We start from the raw sequence: 14,816 nt of genomic DNA, 5'->3' as shown, positions 1-14,816 counted from the left end.
TAGAAAATTATGATTTCATAAAAATTAAACAAGTAAAAAAATTATCTTTAGCATTTTTTTTAATATATTACTATCAAATAATTTACTCGAAAATTTAAGATTTAATATTTCTTTTCACAATTAAGTAAGGTTAGAAACAATTCTATAATAGAATTTTTTATAAAGTGTGCAATAAAAAAATATCGAATAAGAGAAAATAGAATATTATTCAAAAAATTAAGAGAAATTATAGAAATATTATATGAATGGATAAATATCCAATGATATTAAAATAGTGAAAAAAATTATTAAATATTAAGATCTTTTAAGGATTTGATCACTAGTTTATATTTTTTATTTAAAAGATAATTTAGTATTATTATGATTACATTTTTGTTTATAATTTATTTTTTAATAATTCAATTTTATATTATTTTAAAAAAAATTAATTCAAATATTATTAGAGTCATTCAATTATGCGTTGTGATAATATAATTTTGTAGAAATGTTTGAATATAAAATCTTCAAAATTCTTTGCGGATATTGAGTTTTTGAAAGATATATACTCAAAGAATAAAATTGAGTGATGAAGAATTTATTCTAAATTAAATTCCGTAATGACTATTAGAATAATCAACTTTAATCTGTACAAAAATATTATTGTTCTTTCTCTCAAACAAATTAAGATACTGATAAAGATAACATCATTAAAATTTAGGGTATCATGTGTGAATGTTTGTAAAGAGAAATTTTATTTGTTTTTTAAATATTTTATTTTGAAATTCATGACACCTTTTTCATTATAAATTTTGGATTTACACAAGATGAATGTTAAAATTTTATTTTAGTGGAAACATTAATGGAATAATATGGTGCAGTCTTGAAAAACTGTGTTAATAGACACAAAATAGATGGTTTTTTAATTAACATAATTTTTATTTATGAGTTAATTGTCTCATTATAGAATGTTAAATATCTCATTTCTTTTGAAATAAATATTATAATTGTCTTATTTATGTTTGAGATGAACATTTTAAAATTAGTTATCCCATTTAGTTTTGAGATGAATATACAAAAATTGTAAGTATTAAAAAGTTAGTGAGTGCAACTTTATATTCCTAAAATAATATATCAATTTTAGTGTATTAAGTGAACAATATTATAAATTTAGTGTGAAACTAAAAAAATCTATAATAAATTATTATTATTAAGATATCATTCAAATATCACAAGATTTTTATCAATTATGAAATAAAATAAATTATAAGATATTTTAATTACTAAGAAAGACTATTAGGTCTCGCTTATAACTATAAGAAAATTTAATTTTTTTTTGAATATTTTCATACATTTTGACTATGAAAAACTTATATATAATCTTATTTACATGTATATTGATAACTCCCTTAGAAGAAAATACGAAAATTTAAAAATTTGAGTATTTTTCTATATTTTTGACTGAGAATCTTATATATAATTTTATTTACATGTATATTGAAAAGACGTACATAAAATCATAAAATCATTAAGATACTTGAACAATTCAAAATTGTATTGTTGAAAAAGACCAATCCATGATAATTGATATAGAAAACAAAAAGAGTTTATGCTAAGAAATAGGATATCCAACATTGCTGAGATCATCGACTCAGATATTTTAGAGTCAAATAAACATCTTAATACATTAAAAGATATAATGGTTGAAGATAGAATATATATACAAATAAACTTTATGCTAGGAGAGTTAATCAAAAACTTGACATAACTTAATAAAATAATATTTCATATAATTGTTTCACTAAACATATGTTAGACTAACGGAAGCATCTTCCTTATGTTCTATAATTATGTTGTCACTAAGGATACTGCAATATATTTGAAGGCCTCTAGGGAAAGGGATTATGTTTTCTAATGATCCCTGATTGGACTGGTTGTCTTGATAGTCTCAATTGAATCAGTGTTCATTCTTTTTTCTTAGGTCAATCACTCGTTAGAGGGAGATCCAAAACATAGTCCACAATGTTCTTCTTTTGAAGTGGAGTAAAATAACAGATAGCAAAACATTCATATATAAAAATAATAATCACAAGAGAAAAATTGGCATCTATATCACAAATCAATTTTGATTTACATAGCCAAAACATGCACACATACAAAATCCCTCGGTTAAGAAACCAACCCAGCAGGAAAAAGATTTAAAACACTTCAGATACTTTGCTTGCAAGAACACGCTCCCTTCTTTCAATGTAACTAAAGGGAAACCAGCCTGCTCTACCTTTGCATTCACCCTCAGCCCATCCGTTGTTTGTCACCTGTTGAAAACACAACATGCATATTGGGGCGATAAGAAAATCTGACCTTATTTTTTCCTTTCAAAATGACGCTAAGCTAATAGATGGTGAACCACAACTACTTGAACTGGAACATTCTAGATACATCATAAATAGACGGTCAAACAAATCAATGATAACGTAATCAATCATGTTCTGACTCCGTAGTAGGTTATCATGCTGTCTTAAGCTTAAACGCATCTTCACTAAGAGATAATGGAATAAACAATTTTTAGTTGTGTTATTCCTGTATCAGTTTTGAAACTTCTTTTAATTTGTTACCAACTTACCATAAGTGAAATGATGGTTGAAATTGCAATTCAATAATCCAAAGAGAGAAAGAGATAAGCCATCTTTGGTCCATAGAAGAAAACTATAGTTATATACTCAGATTTAGTAAGCTACAAACCTTTCGAATGACGATATAATCACCGACAGATAGACTCAGCTCCACTTCGGACACAGCAGAGTATGGGAATAAAACCTGCATGAAGAGTAAATAAAAGTTACCAAGGAGAAAGCAGCCACTTGTTTTACAATTTTTAATATCTATGTGACCCTATGTATAAGAAAAGGTCTCTTAATAACCTCTCCTAAGAAGTAACCCATGCTATCCGTTGATCCATTATGTGTCTGAGAAGCATAAACATCATTCACTTCTTCATATGGTGGGGGTGGTGGCATGTTATTATCCACACTAGGAGTAGGAGGGGCTTCAATTCGTTGTCTTTCGGATATCATCTATCATTAAATATACATGTAGCATATAATCATACATTATAACAGAGAAAATTACCGATATATCAATTGAAATATTTGACTTCTCTAAACAAATCGAACAACAAAATGATAAAACGAATGAGTGCTTACCTCCCCCTCAAGTTGATCAAGAGTTTGTAGGACTACTTGGTGATAAGCACGCTCTGCTTCAACCTTCATTAGTAGAAATAAAATGTGCGAATAATTAGAAGTTATGATTTGTTATAACTCAAGTGACTTGAAATATTGAGCTAAGTGTTAAAAAGGAGTTGGAGGTGCAGAGTTCGAGTCCTGGCAAGAGTGTAAATATATACTACTCCCTCTAGTCCTGGCAAGAGTGTAAATATATACTACTCCCATAAAAAAATTGTCCCAAATTATAAGTCACTTTACAATTCCAATAACATTAGTGATATTTCCCCCAATATACCCTCCATTTCTTACGATTCTTTAAATTCTCTTTCATGTGTAATAAATGAAAGACAACATTGTAAAGTTATATATAATTTCTCTTTCTCATACAAAATTAATTATGTTTCTTAATTCGTGTGAAATGTCCAAAACGTCTTCTAATTTGGGACAGAGGGAGTAACAATTAACCACTAACAATGTGCCATTAAAAAAATTATATGCTATAACTAAGATCCAAAATTTCATTGAACAGAAGAACCACAGAATCATAAGGAAAAGCTGCAATACCATAGCTATAAGGCGTTGAAGGGTTAACCTCTGCTGCTGTGCTTCAACAGCAGCCAATGCTGCAGCTGCTTCCTTTCCCAATATAGTCATGTTTGTCTTCAGGTCTTGTAGCTTTGCTTCGGCTGCTTCTAATTTCATAGCATTCTCAGAATTGCCTGGCATTTCTCTTACTTTTGCTTGGCGTTTAGAAACTTCAATAGCCTGTCTAGGTTCAAAAGATAGAGAAAATACAAGTCAAGATAGGTAAATACAATCATTCATAAAACATGTACTGAAACACGGGAGAAGACAAAAACTACAGAGTGGATGAGAAATTTAAACGGAAGCAACAAGTTTTGAAAAGTCAAATGAACAATAAATCCCATAATACCTGGGCTTCAGCATCCTGTCGCATTCTATCATAACGTTGAGCAAGATGCCGAGCATCCTCCAATGGAGCTCCCATCACCATTGCCCTTAAGGGTTCTGCAACCTATTCAGCATGGGGTACAATTTCAATCAGAGTTATAAGGCAGAGATGGAAATCACACACTGGTAAATAAACAATCCAAGCTACTATTACAAATAGAGACACGCTTTTGGCCAAACCTTTACTTTGTGAAAACATTTTCCGTTTTCATTTTCTAAAGTATGTGCTCATTTTAACTTGCAAATAAGATGTGTGACTCTTGAAATGAACCATTGTGATGGAAAGAAGATGAAATGCTAGTTAAGGATGTTGCATTTTGGAAATAATGAACTCTTTTGGCATTTTTATTGTTTCTAAACAATCCACAATTGTTCATTTCAAGAATCTAGTATCATCTTTTTGGCAAGTAAAATTCACACAAATATTAGGAAACAAAAACAGAAAATTCTATAACGAAGTAAATGAGGCCCAAGCTTTCCAAACAAAGATCAATTCTGTAAATCCCATTCATATTCAGTAAAACAGTTCGGTTATGAGAAAAACAAACATCATTATTTCTTCAAGTCACAAACACACAATTAACCTGTGTACCAAGAGCTTTTAGTAAGTTTCCACGCTCCTTCTCCATTTGGGCACGGGCTCGTGCATAACTTATTGCAGCCCTGCACAATGTACCCCCACTGGTACACGTATTTTCCGCACCATATTTCCTACTATCTTCTGACAACTTTGTTCCTATTTAATGAAAAATAAATAAATTCAACATCAATTTTCTATGCAAACTAATTGTATTAAACCTATACAGAAGCTTCATTAACCATCATTACTTACTAACTTACCTATTTCAACTTGCTTGGATCCAGTAACAATATAACCTTCTACTCCACGAACAAGATCCCTTTGATAATGCTGAAAACACAACAGTTTCCATTATCAGCCTTAGAGAGAACCAGCAAATTAAGATGAAATCCAAATCAAAATAAAGCATCAGATAACCATCAATGAGCAAACTAACCTTCCCTGCACGTGTTGATATATAAAGTTTCTCAAGTCTCTGATGTAGGTGAAGCTCTCTCTCATCGGTAACCATGTTATCTGAACCTCCATAACCACCGCCACCAAACTGTTTCAAAACAGCCTAGAACAGCAATAATTCAGATTTTCATCAACACCTTGATATCCAAAGCAATCAAAACGAAGAAACAACTAAGAGACAGGAACATAAAAAGTTATAAAAACAAAAAAAATTGAATTAAAGTTTGTTAAAACAAAATCAACGATAATTAACGGTGACATACATATTTACTAGTACGCAATTAACCGCCGCTCAGTGATTTCAAAATCAGCTACATAGTTAAATCAAATGCATAAGCAACCTATACAAGCATAAAATTCAACTTCAATCTATAGCATGTAATCATTGATGCAAGCAATGCAAGTGTGGAATTCGATTAGATCCAATAGTACTAAGCAGTTTCAATTTCACGATAATAAAAATCACAATCACAATGCTATAGAATCGAAACTAAACTATAATCGTGAAATACTGAAAACTGGTACAATAACAGTTTAGCGAAAACAGCGGCACGAGAAGACAACTGTAAGAACGTGAAATGAATTTGAACGGAAACAATGAAAAACGGAAAGATCTGAGGATGAATTTTGAGATAGGTTTTGTGTTCGAACCTGTTGTTGACGAGCAACTTGTTCTCGAAGCTTCGAAGCTTGTTTTCTGATAGCATCCATCGGAATGAATCGAATCTGCAACTAATCAGAGTGAAAGTTTTGTTTTACACCACCGATTCACCGGAAAAACAAGATTTCAGAAGTGAATACGTTGATTCATTGGGATTTGGATCCTTCTTTCGAAAATATTATATTTTATTTGAGAAAAATACAATTATAATTTTTTGAATTAAAAAAAAGCATATAAAAGATGATTTTTTTTAGTTACCAGCTCGAAGTTAAGCACTCGTAGTAGTAGAAATAGATGGATGATGATTCAACGGATAATTTTGTTGTAGTCTCGTTAACATGTTAGCACGTTTGTTTCAAATGGGGAGAAGGAAAATTATTTATTTATTTGTTACGATAAAGAAGGAAAATGTTAATAAAAATGTTTTTTAATTTGAAAGAGAAGAGGTAAGAAGAAAATAAAGTCCAAGTGTAATTAAAACAGTTTATAGCATATTTCTTAAAAAAATCGAGTCTTTTTTGTATGTTTTAAAAAATAACATATGGAAAAAAAAAAATATATATATATATATATATATATATATATATATATATATATATATATATATATATATATATATATATATATATATATATATATATATATATATATATATATATATATATATATATATATATATATATATATATATATATATATATATATATATATATATAATATATATATATATATATATATATATATATATTTATTAGTTTATACAATAAAGATAAATATTTATTTTAATAAAGATTTGTGTTATAAACGGCAAATAAGTTGTTTATTCAAATTAATTGAAAAAAAAAACAATATCTAAATCAATATAGAACTATGGCTCATAATCATATAATCATTTAATAGTTGTGGGAAAACAATGAGAATAAATTGTCTCATTTGCACATTCGAAAATGTTATATATAAAATTTGAACAACTCATTATTAAAGTTAAAATATTATCTTGAGCCAACTCTTTCATGAATTTGAATCTGCTCCATTTTTAAGTATGACATGTGGCAATGAAAAATTTAATGGTTGAGATTATAACAATGAAAATCAATTAGTATCTACTTTCCTACTTTTAATATAGAAAAATAATTTAATATAACAAAACTAATTATCACTATTTTTACATTTTAATTTGTAACCCTTGAGTAAACTTTTTAAACAACTTCTTATTATGTTGTCCTTGATTATTATTTTTATTTTCTAATTATCTAATTAATTAATATTATTTTAGTAAAAAAATCCATTCAACGTAATTACTTAATTAATTAATTATTGTTTCTATGTCCTGGAATGCTTCGAAATCAGTTTTTTTAAATAACCGTTATTTAAATAAAAAACCTAAAATAACAATTTTTTAAATATTTTTTCTAAAATAATCACATTTGAAAACAGATAGGTGAGATGAACTGGCGCATACATTTTTCTTAAAGAGGAGTCGTCAGCTTTAGTGGCGCATGCATTGGTTGCCTCATGAAGTGGTGCATGCATTGGCTGCCTCATGAAGAAGCGCCAATGCCCTTGGCGCATGGCTTTGCATGTGGTGTATGCGTCAATTTATATGGCACATACACCCTTATATTATTTATTTTTTAATTTTTAATTTAATTTTTAATTTTTTTTATTAAATAATAAATATAAAGAAAGAAAAAAAAATTATTCATGATATAATAAATGTTAAATGGGATTGACAAAAATTTAATGATCGGCTCAATCGGAACGTCCCCCTATTCCACATCCAGGTGCGTTAGTTTGTCTTCGAGGTATCCCACGATTTTCCTGAGGTGTTTGGGGTCTTTGTTTGCTTACCTGATCAAATGATGGTTGGTGTGAAGGTCCGGCAGAAGTTCCAGCGGTATTTGGTAGATGTGTTATCATTTGTTCCCAATATCTGGGGGACTCTAGCCAACGGCGCTTCCGTAATGGAGTTTGGTGTCCATGTCATCGTAGTTAGGTCGATGGGATTGGGTGGATTGTGGATGATATAGTTGCCCGAATTGGGACATTGAATCGTTTTGGAAATGAAGCAATGATTCCTAGGGTGTACTATAATTAAACAATGGTTGTGTGTTTTGGTGATGGGATGTTTGAGTGGTCATTGGTGGGGGTTACGATGAAGTGATCCATATGAATCATTTGGACTATAGACGATTGTGGTTGAAGCGTATGGTTGTTGGTGGATAGGGTTTGATTCTTAGTTTTGTGGTTGGGTGGGTGACATGAATGGACTGCGATGTTGGGTGTTTGGTTGTTGGTGGATGGCATGAGTGAGTTGCGAAGTTGGGTGTTTGGTTGTTGGGTGTATGTGGTAGGTTAATGGTGTGAAGTTGGTTGTTGGGTTTAGGTGGTTTGACATTGATGTTGGATGGGGACTTGTTGGGCATACGATGACGAAGCTATATGGCGTGGATCAATCAAATACTACGGCTCAGACACAAATTGTTGCGTTGTTACCGACATAAACCATGTCATATATTGTTGAGTTGGTCTTGCACCATGAATAACTGATTCGTTTAAGATGTGTTATCGCCGATTCCTCCGACAGACACCCTTTAATCATCAGTACATATAATAACATTGATAATGGCTGACAAGATTCTCCTTCGACGTATGTCTTCTGTATTAGACATATTACTCAGAATTTTATGCGGGAGATCAAAGACAAAACATTGCGGAAGAAGGTTGTCAACGTAGGTTATGCATTATCAGAACTTTCTTTCAAACACTACCGTGAAGAAATAAGATTGTCAAACGCAGATGTAGTACGGTGGATCGACAGTATTCCATTGGAGAAGTGGACTAGGGCATACGATAACGGTTAACGTTGGGGCCACATGACAACAAATCTTGTGAAAGCAATGAACTCTGTCTTCAAAGGCATCAGTAACCTACCTATAACCGCTTTGGTGCATGCAACATATTTCAGGCTAGGGGCGCTGTTTGAGACCAGGCATTTCAAATGGAGTTCAGTGTTGCAATCTAGGCAGTTGTTTAGTGAAGCTTTAATGAAATTCATTAGACATGAAGCTACCAAAACAAACACACATGTGGTCAGGGTGTTTGACCATACTAAAGGTTGGTATAGTATTGCCGAGTCCATGGATCACAATGAGGGCATGCCGATGGGACAATATAAAGTCGAACTAGATAGAGGTTGGTGCGACTGCGGAAAGTTCCAAACCTTTCGTACGCCCTGCTCCTATGTCATTGCGGCATGTTCAAAGGTTCGAAGGGATTCACCTTACTTTCTATCTGATGTTTACAAAGTCACCAGCCTATCAAATGTTTATAAAATTAGTTTTACCGTAGTGGCAAAAGAGGATTACTGGCCAGAATATCAAGGGGACATCGTCTGGCACAACGAAGTTATGCGAAGGAAGAAAAAAGATCGTCCAAACAGCACCCGTATTCGAACCGAAATGGATATGGCGAACAAAATGGTTAGATTATGTAGTTCATACCGCCAGTCAGGTTACAATCGTACTAACTATCCTAGTGTTGGAACAAGCACAACCAGATAAATTCACATGTACCTCTGTTGCAATATATGAAAAACTAAATTTATTTCATATTATAATTTTGTAAGAAAAATACCATTAAATAAACAACAACACAAACAATTAAAACAACTACTACATCTTACGCGATTACAACCATCAAAATGATTTTGAACATGTAATGCATCATCCTATGAACGTATCGGTCGGTCTTAATATCCATCAATTCACGCGCTTCTCCATTTTGGTTGAACGTGGACACAAGTCATTGGATTCTTCTAATCCTTTCACCATCTCCAATTTCTCCATCTAACCAATTGTTCAACGTTTGATTAAGACGTTCAAACGGATCTATATTCCAAAGTCGAATCTTTATCGAAGACGCAACGGCGGAAAATATTAAATCGGTATTTCGCTTGTGAATGTATTCAGACATGGTTTAAACTCAAAAACTTGAAGGAGAGTGAAGTTGAATGAAAGAAAATGTGATTGTAGGATAAGAGTTGTAAAAAATATTGCATACAAGACTATGTATTTTTACAGATGAGCTAGAAAATGCATGCACCACTAAAATTTGCGCCTCCTCTTTAAGGGAAATGGATGCGCCAACAATTTTCAACCTTAGATATAAGGTCTACATCCTTTTCGATTTTCATCTTTCAATTTAACTGTTGTCAAAGCAGCATGCTCTTCTGTTTTCTTAAATTCTACATTCGTTTCTTATTTACAAATTAAAAAATATCGCATGTTACTTTATACTTCTAAGAATCAATTTGTTTTAGTTATGATCTCATGTATTTCAAATTTTACAAATTCTTTTTCAAATTTGCATATGAACGGTTATGGTTCATTATCAAAATTCTTAACTTGTTTGCTTCAACTATTTAATTTAGAGTTTTTTTTAAGTATTTTCAAAATGTATTGTAATTTTGACTGCGTGAAAAAGATCAATTTATTGTTTGTGTTCTTGATATATAGAGTCTTGTGAACAATAAGAATATTGAGCACTTGAGATACTCCAGAGTGACCTATAATAGATCCATTAATCTTCTGATAATGTTAATGGCTTTTTACAAATATGATTCTAATATTACAATTTTATATTTAATATAATAGGATTCAAGTTTTGGTATGTCACCATCATCACACACATAAGTAGAAAGAAAATATTAAAGGAAAATATGACGTCCACTACAATAATGGTAATGTTTATGATTTTCAATTATGTAATCACTAGAAAAAATTTGTATTTTTGGATGGTATGACCGTCAAAGCCATTGATATGGACAATATATCCCCTAAAAAATATTCCTTTAAAGATTTTTCCTAGTAGTGAATTTGTTATAAATTTAATATATTTTGATAGCCTTATATTTTAAACTATTTACTTAAGTATACATAATTTAAGTATATATAATTGTTAAAGTAGTGAGATGTCTGAAAGATTTCTTGAGAAAACATTAAGAACAACATCAGCAAATTGAACAAATTGGACTTCGGAGGTAACAGCAGGGGATATGTGTCCCCAAGAAGACGATTCCAAAGATACTTGAAATATGGAAGACGATGTTTTTACATCAAATGATGTAGCACGACTGGACTCAAAGGTCTAGTTTTTTTCCCTCCAAACAAAAGTATGTTAGATCACTCTATACCATGTCTCAACCTTTTTGATTGTCACATATTTTACCTTTAATTAAATAAAAAATTATATCCTAATCAAAGAAATCAAAGATAATAGACAGAACAGATCAAATAAAAAAATGTACTCCTATATCAGAAGATACTCTAAACTTTTATACTAGCCGAATTCAGAAAAACACATAATTGGTTGCATTTTAGAAGCGTTCGGAAATTAAATTCCAAATTTTAGATATATTGCAAGTCTGGGTTCTAAAGCAAGCACTTGTTGGCCAACCCTCTTTTCAACTTTCGGGTATATAATATCTTAAGCTTTAATTAACTTGAAAGTATTCTAACCAAAATCCTTGCACTTTACGCAATATTTTTTATATAGCTTGGACACAAGTCGTTAACTTCAATGGATAAAAGGTATGGGGACGGTTGAGAACAGATAAGGAAAATCCATGATCCAGTATAGTTGAATCCAAGCATAGTGATTTCTACCCTGACAACCTCATACTGTGTTGATTTTTAACACGTAGCAGTAACATCCAAGAGGAACAATCCCATTCATAACAAGTTTAATTTAACAAAAACCTTAATTTAAACATTATATCCAACTATGGCTTCACATATGCTCTGATAAACTCTTGTAGCTGAGATATCTCTCCAGTTAAACCAGAAGCATCTGCAGTTGTAACTTTGTTAGAGCACTGAGTAAAGGAAAATGGCTGGCCAGGTACTCCCAAAGTGAACTCATTTGTAACGTCAGCTTCTGAAACCGCGCTTCTTGATGACCGTAATTTGTCACTGAAAAGAGGATAACATGAGTCAATAGTAGAGTTAAAACAAACCAAACATTCTATTGGGTGTGAAGACAAATAACTGAAACAGTTTAGGACTTGAAGCCATACATTTCTTTCTCGAGCTGTCTGCGGATGAATTCTTTAGTGTGAGCAGTAACTTTGTCTGCTTTGTTGCAGAGAATAAGCAGAGGAATCCTCTTCCTCACAACACTTCCCTTGGTCAATAGATCATATAGGTACCTTAACTCATAAAACAAAATGTCAGTATCTTTGTAATTCCCAATCCTTTTTCCTCAAGAACATTGAGAAATGGTTTAACGTAAATAATATAATGCTTTAGTATCGTTAACACACCCCAACATGGCGAAAAACTTAGATTAACAAAAAATGTAAGTTTATAAAAAGATGACGGTCCAACAGCTGAGTGGAGAAGGGAATTACTCTGAGGCAGCACGACAATTTGGTAAGAAGTCCAAAGCATCAACCACAAAGACAGCGCCAGCTGCTTGAGGTATGTACTCATCCAATTTGGGTTGAAGACGAGAATGTCCAGGAACATCAACAATATGAACAGGTTTTATGTTGCCCTTCTGTCAAAACCAAAGAAACGTATGATGATATTTGGCCTATTATTGTATATCTGTCTTCACAATTATATCATACAAACATGAGACTATACACATAATTTCAACAATCCAAAAACATTCTTCAACCTAACAATAAAAGATAAATATATTCATTTTGTAGAGACGAGAAACACAATATCCGCATATCCAAAAAAGTTCAAACTCGTACTTGAGTGGAGGAGGTTAACATTACCTTCGTTGTTTCACCATGAAGAATAAAAGTATCTTCATTTGGTTCCATTGATGTAACAGTACCCTGGTGAGTAGAGCCATCTCTAAGCTGACGCAAACATAAAAGTGTGTCAAGAACATTACGTTAGCGCAAATTTGAATAGAAAAAAATTAATGATAATATTCCTAATGTAATAAGAAACTTTAATTTTATGATCAACCACTTAATCCTAACTCTTCTTTTCCCTCACATAAAAGTATACCAACAATATTTGTTCTTAAATAACTAAAATTGTATGTCGCTTTATTACTACAAACTAGACTACACTGCGCAGTTCCAAACCTCATTCGTAGCAGAGTAGTCAATAGTGGCCAATAGCGGCACTATCCCGATATTGCAGAGCGGAGGCCGGCCGCTATGGGAAGAGCCTGGTGCAGAACACTATAGCGGACGCTATAGGGTAAATAGCGGGCGGGGCGGTGTCCCACTATCCTTTTCCCCTCTGAAAAACCCAAATTATCCCTTAAATTTAAAACGTTTTAAGGGTAATTTTGGATTTTCCAATCAAATTTGAGTTGAGACTCAACCCTAACCTTCCTTCACCGACGTTTCTGCACTGCCATCCCGCAGCTATACGTTATCGCGTTATCCCGCTGTCCCATTTTTGGGGTCGACAGTTCTTTTAAGCACTCACTCCTAACCCCACTATCTTAGTCCTAGCTCAAAAGCAAAAATTGCTGAAAACCTAAAACAGAAAGCAGTATCCTACATTGCATCTTTATTTCACAAATAAACACAAAATTAAGCATATAATGAAAGTGAACTCAAAACAACTCTATACCCATTCGACTAAAATGGGCATAAAAAACACAAAAGCAGTTCAGATTAAAGGCATGTCCATATCCAATACCACCAAATTACATTCAATCACTTCAATTTAAACTAAACAATTTAGGTTTAACATCAAAAATCATAATCACCTGATAGAAGAGAACGGTTTTCCCACTGCCACTGAGTCCAGTCAACACAATGGTGTTAGACTTGGTGCGTTTCAAAAACCGAACTACAGAAACAAAGAAAAAACCATCAATGAAAAGCTCAGAATCGAGCAAATAAGTAGAAAATCACGAACAAAACTTACGTAAGAGAAGAAGCAGGGTTGTGAAAACGGCGACCGCAACAGCGGCATAGAGTTGATTTGGGGGAAGCTGGCGAAGATAATCATTTGCCACATTCCAGAGATGAGAAACATGTTCCTTCCATTGCTCTAACTCTTGCATTGTGAAATCCAAGGGTTTTCTTTTCTTCAAACTCGTTTTTTTTTGTTACTTAAAATATATATATTTTTTATTCCAAGAATATTCCCATTTTGGTTTATTATGCGCTTTTACCGTAATAAACTATTAGATTTTTTTTTTTAAATAATCATTTTTTAAAAAAAAAAATCAAAAAAAATCAATTATCCAAAAAAAATACCAAAATAATCAAGTTTGGTAGAGGATACACCATATGAAGTGGCGCATGCCCACATTGTAAAGAGGAGGCGTCAATAGCATTGGCGCATGCATTGGACTCCTCATGAGGAGGCGCCAATGCTAGTGGCGTCTGAGTGTATTTTGATTGGTGGGCGTCAATTCATCTGGCGCCTGCATGTGATGGTCATGTGGGCGTCATTCCCTCAGGCGCCCACGTGTTTTGTACAATGGATGTTCCGTCTCTATAAATATCACACCTTGGATACAATATTTTTCACTCAAACGCATCTCATAATACCATAATTTGTCTAGTTCAACCATCAATTTCAATTCTCTCTGTTTCAACAATGTCTGCATACATTCAGAAATGAAATGCTAATGTAATATTTTCTGTCGTTGCGGCTCCGATACAGGTTCAACTTTGGAACACAGATACGTTTGAACGTCTTAATCGGACGTTGTACAGTTGGTTAGAGGGAGAAATTGGAGAGGGTGAACGGATTAGAAGAATACAATGGCTTGTGTCCACGTTTAACCAACACGGAGAAGTGCGCGAATGGGTGGATATTAAGACTGACCAAGACGCTCGTAAGATGATGCATTACATGTTCAAAATTATTTTGATGGTTGTAATCGCATTTGTATTCTAGTTGTTTTAATTGCTTGTGTTATTTTTTATGTAATGGTATTTTCGTCACAGACG

The 14,816-nt window shown here is 32.4% G+C and overlaps 2 protein-coding genes across 4 annotated transcripts; both read right to left on the bottom strand.

The window, feature by feature from the left end:
* Positions 1-2,020: 2,020 nt before the first annotated feature.
* On the bottom strand, positions 2,021-6,288 carry LOC127101271 (SH3 domain-containing protein 2). Of its 3 annotated transcripts, none has more exons than XM_051038638.1 (11): positions 6,131-6,288; positions 5,863-5,943; positions 5,192-5,314; positions 5,016-5,085; positions 4,760-4,911; positions 4,138-4,239; positions 3,768-3,968; positions 3,180-3,242; positions 2,898-3,050; positions 2,719-2,793; positions 2,021-2,291 (listed from the first exon to the last, which is right to left on the bottom strand). In XM_051038638.1, the coding sequence occupies exons 2-11, from the start codon at positions 5,920-5,922 to the stop codon at positions 2,175-2,177; spliced, it is 1,116 nt and encodes a 371-aa protein (XP_050894595.1). In that variant the 5' UTR covers positions 5,923-5,943; positions 6,131-6,288; the 3' UTR covers positions 2,021-2,174. The 3 variants fall into 3 exon arrangements, with proteins under 3 accessions (XP_050894595.1, XP_050894596.1, XP_050894597.1); XM_051038639.1 differs by having other exon boundaries at positions 5,863-5,937; positions 6,131-6,249; XM_051038640.1 differs by lacking the exons at positions 5,863-5,943; positions 6,131-6,288 and adding an exon at positions 5,475-5,549 and having other exon boundaries at positions 5,192-5,348.
* Positions 6,289-11,486: 5,198 nt separating this feature from the next.
* LOC127101270 (uncharacterized) lies at positions 11,487-13,984 on the bottom strand. Its single transcript, XM_051038637.1, has 6 exons — positions 13,780-13,984; positions 13,619-13,701; positions 12,660-12,746; positions 12,282-12,430; positions 11,949-12,080; positions 11,487-11,844 (listed from the first exon to the last, which is right to left on the bottom strand). The coding sequence occupies exons 1-6, from the start codon at positions 13,916-13,918 to the stop codon at positions 11,655-11,657; spliced, it is 780 nt and encodes a 259-aa protein (XP_050894594.1). The 5' UTR covers positions 13,919-13,984; the 3' UTR covers positions 11,487-11,654.
* Between the last annotated feature and the right edge of the window lie 832 nt (positions 13,985-14,816).

This window comes from Lathyrus oleraceus, chromosome 7, assembly GCF_024323335.1.
Source record: "Lathyrus oleraceus cultivar Zhongwan6 chromosome 7, CAAS_Psat_ZW6_1.0, whole genome shotgun sequence".
In the NCBI taxonomy this organism is placed as follows: domain Eukaryota; kingdom Viridiplantae; phylum Streptophyta; class Magnoliopsida; order Fabales; family Fabaceae; genus Lathyrus; species Lathyrus oleraceus.
The sequence above is the reverse complement of the archived record's forward strand: the minus strand, read 5'-3'. Positions and strand labels throughout refer to the sequence as shown.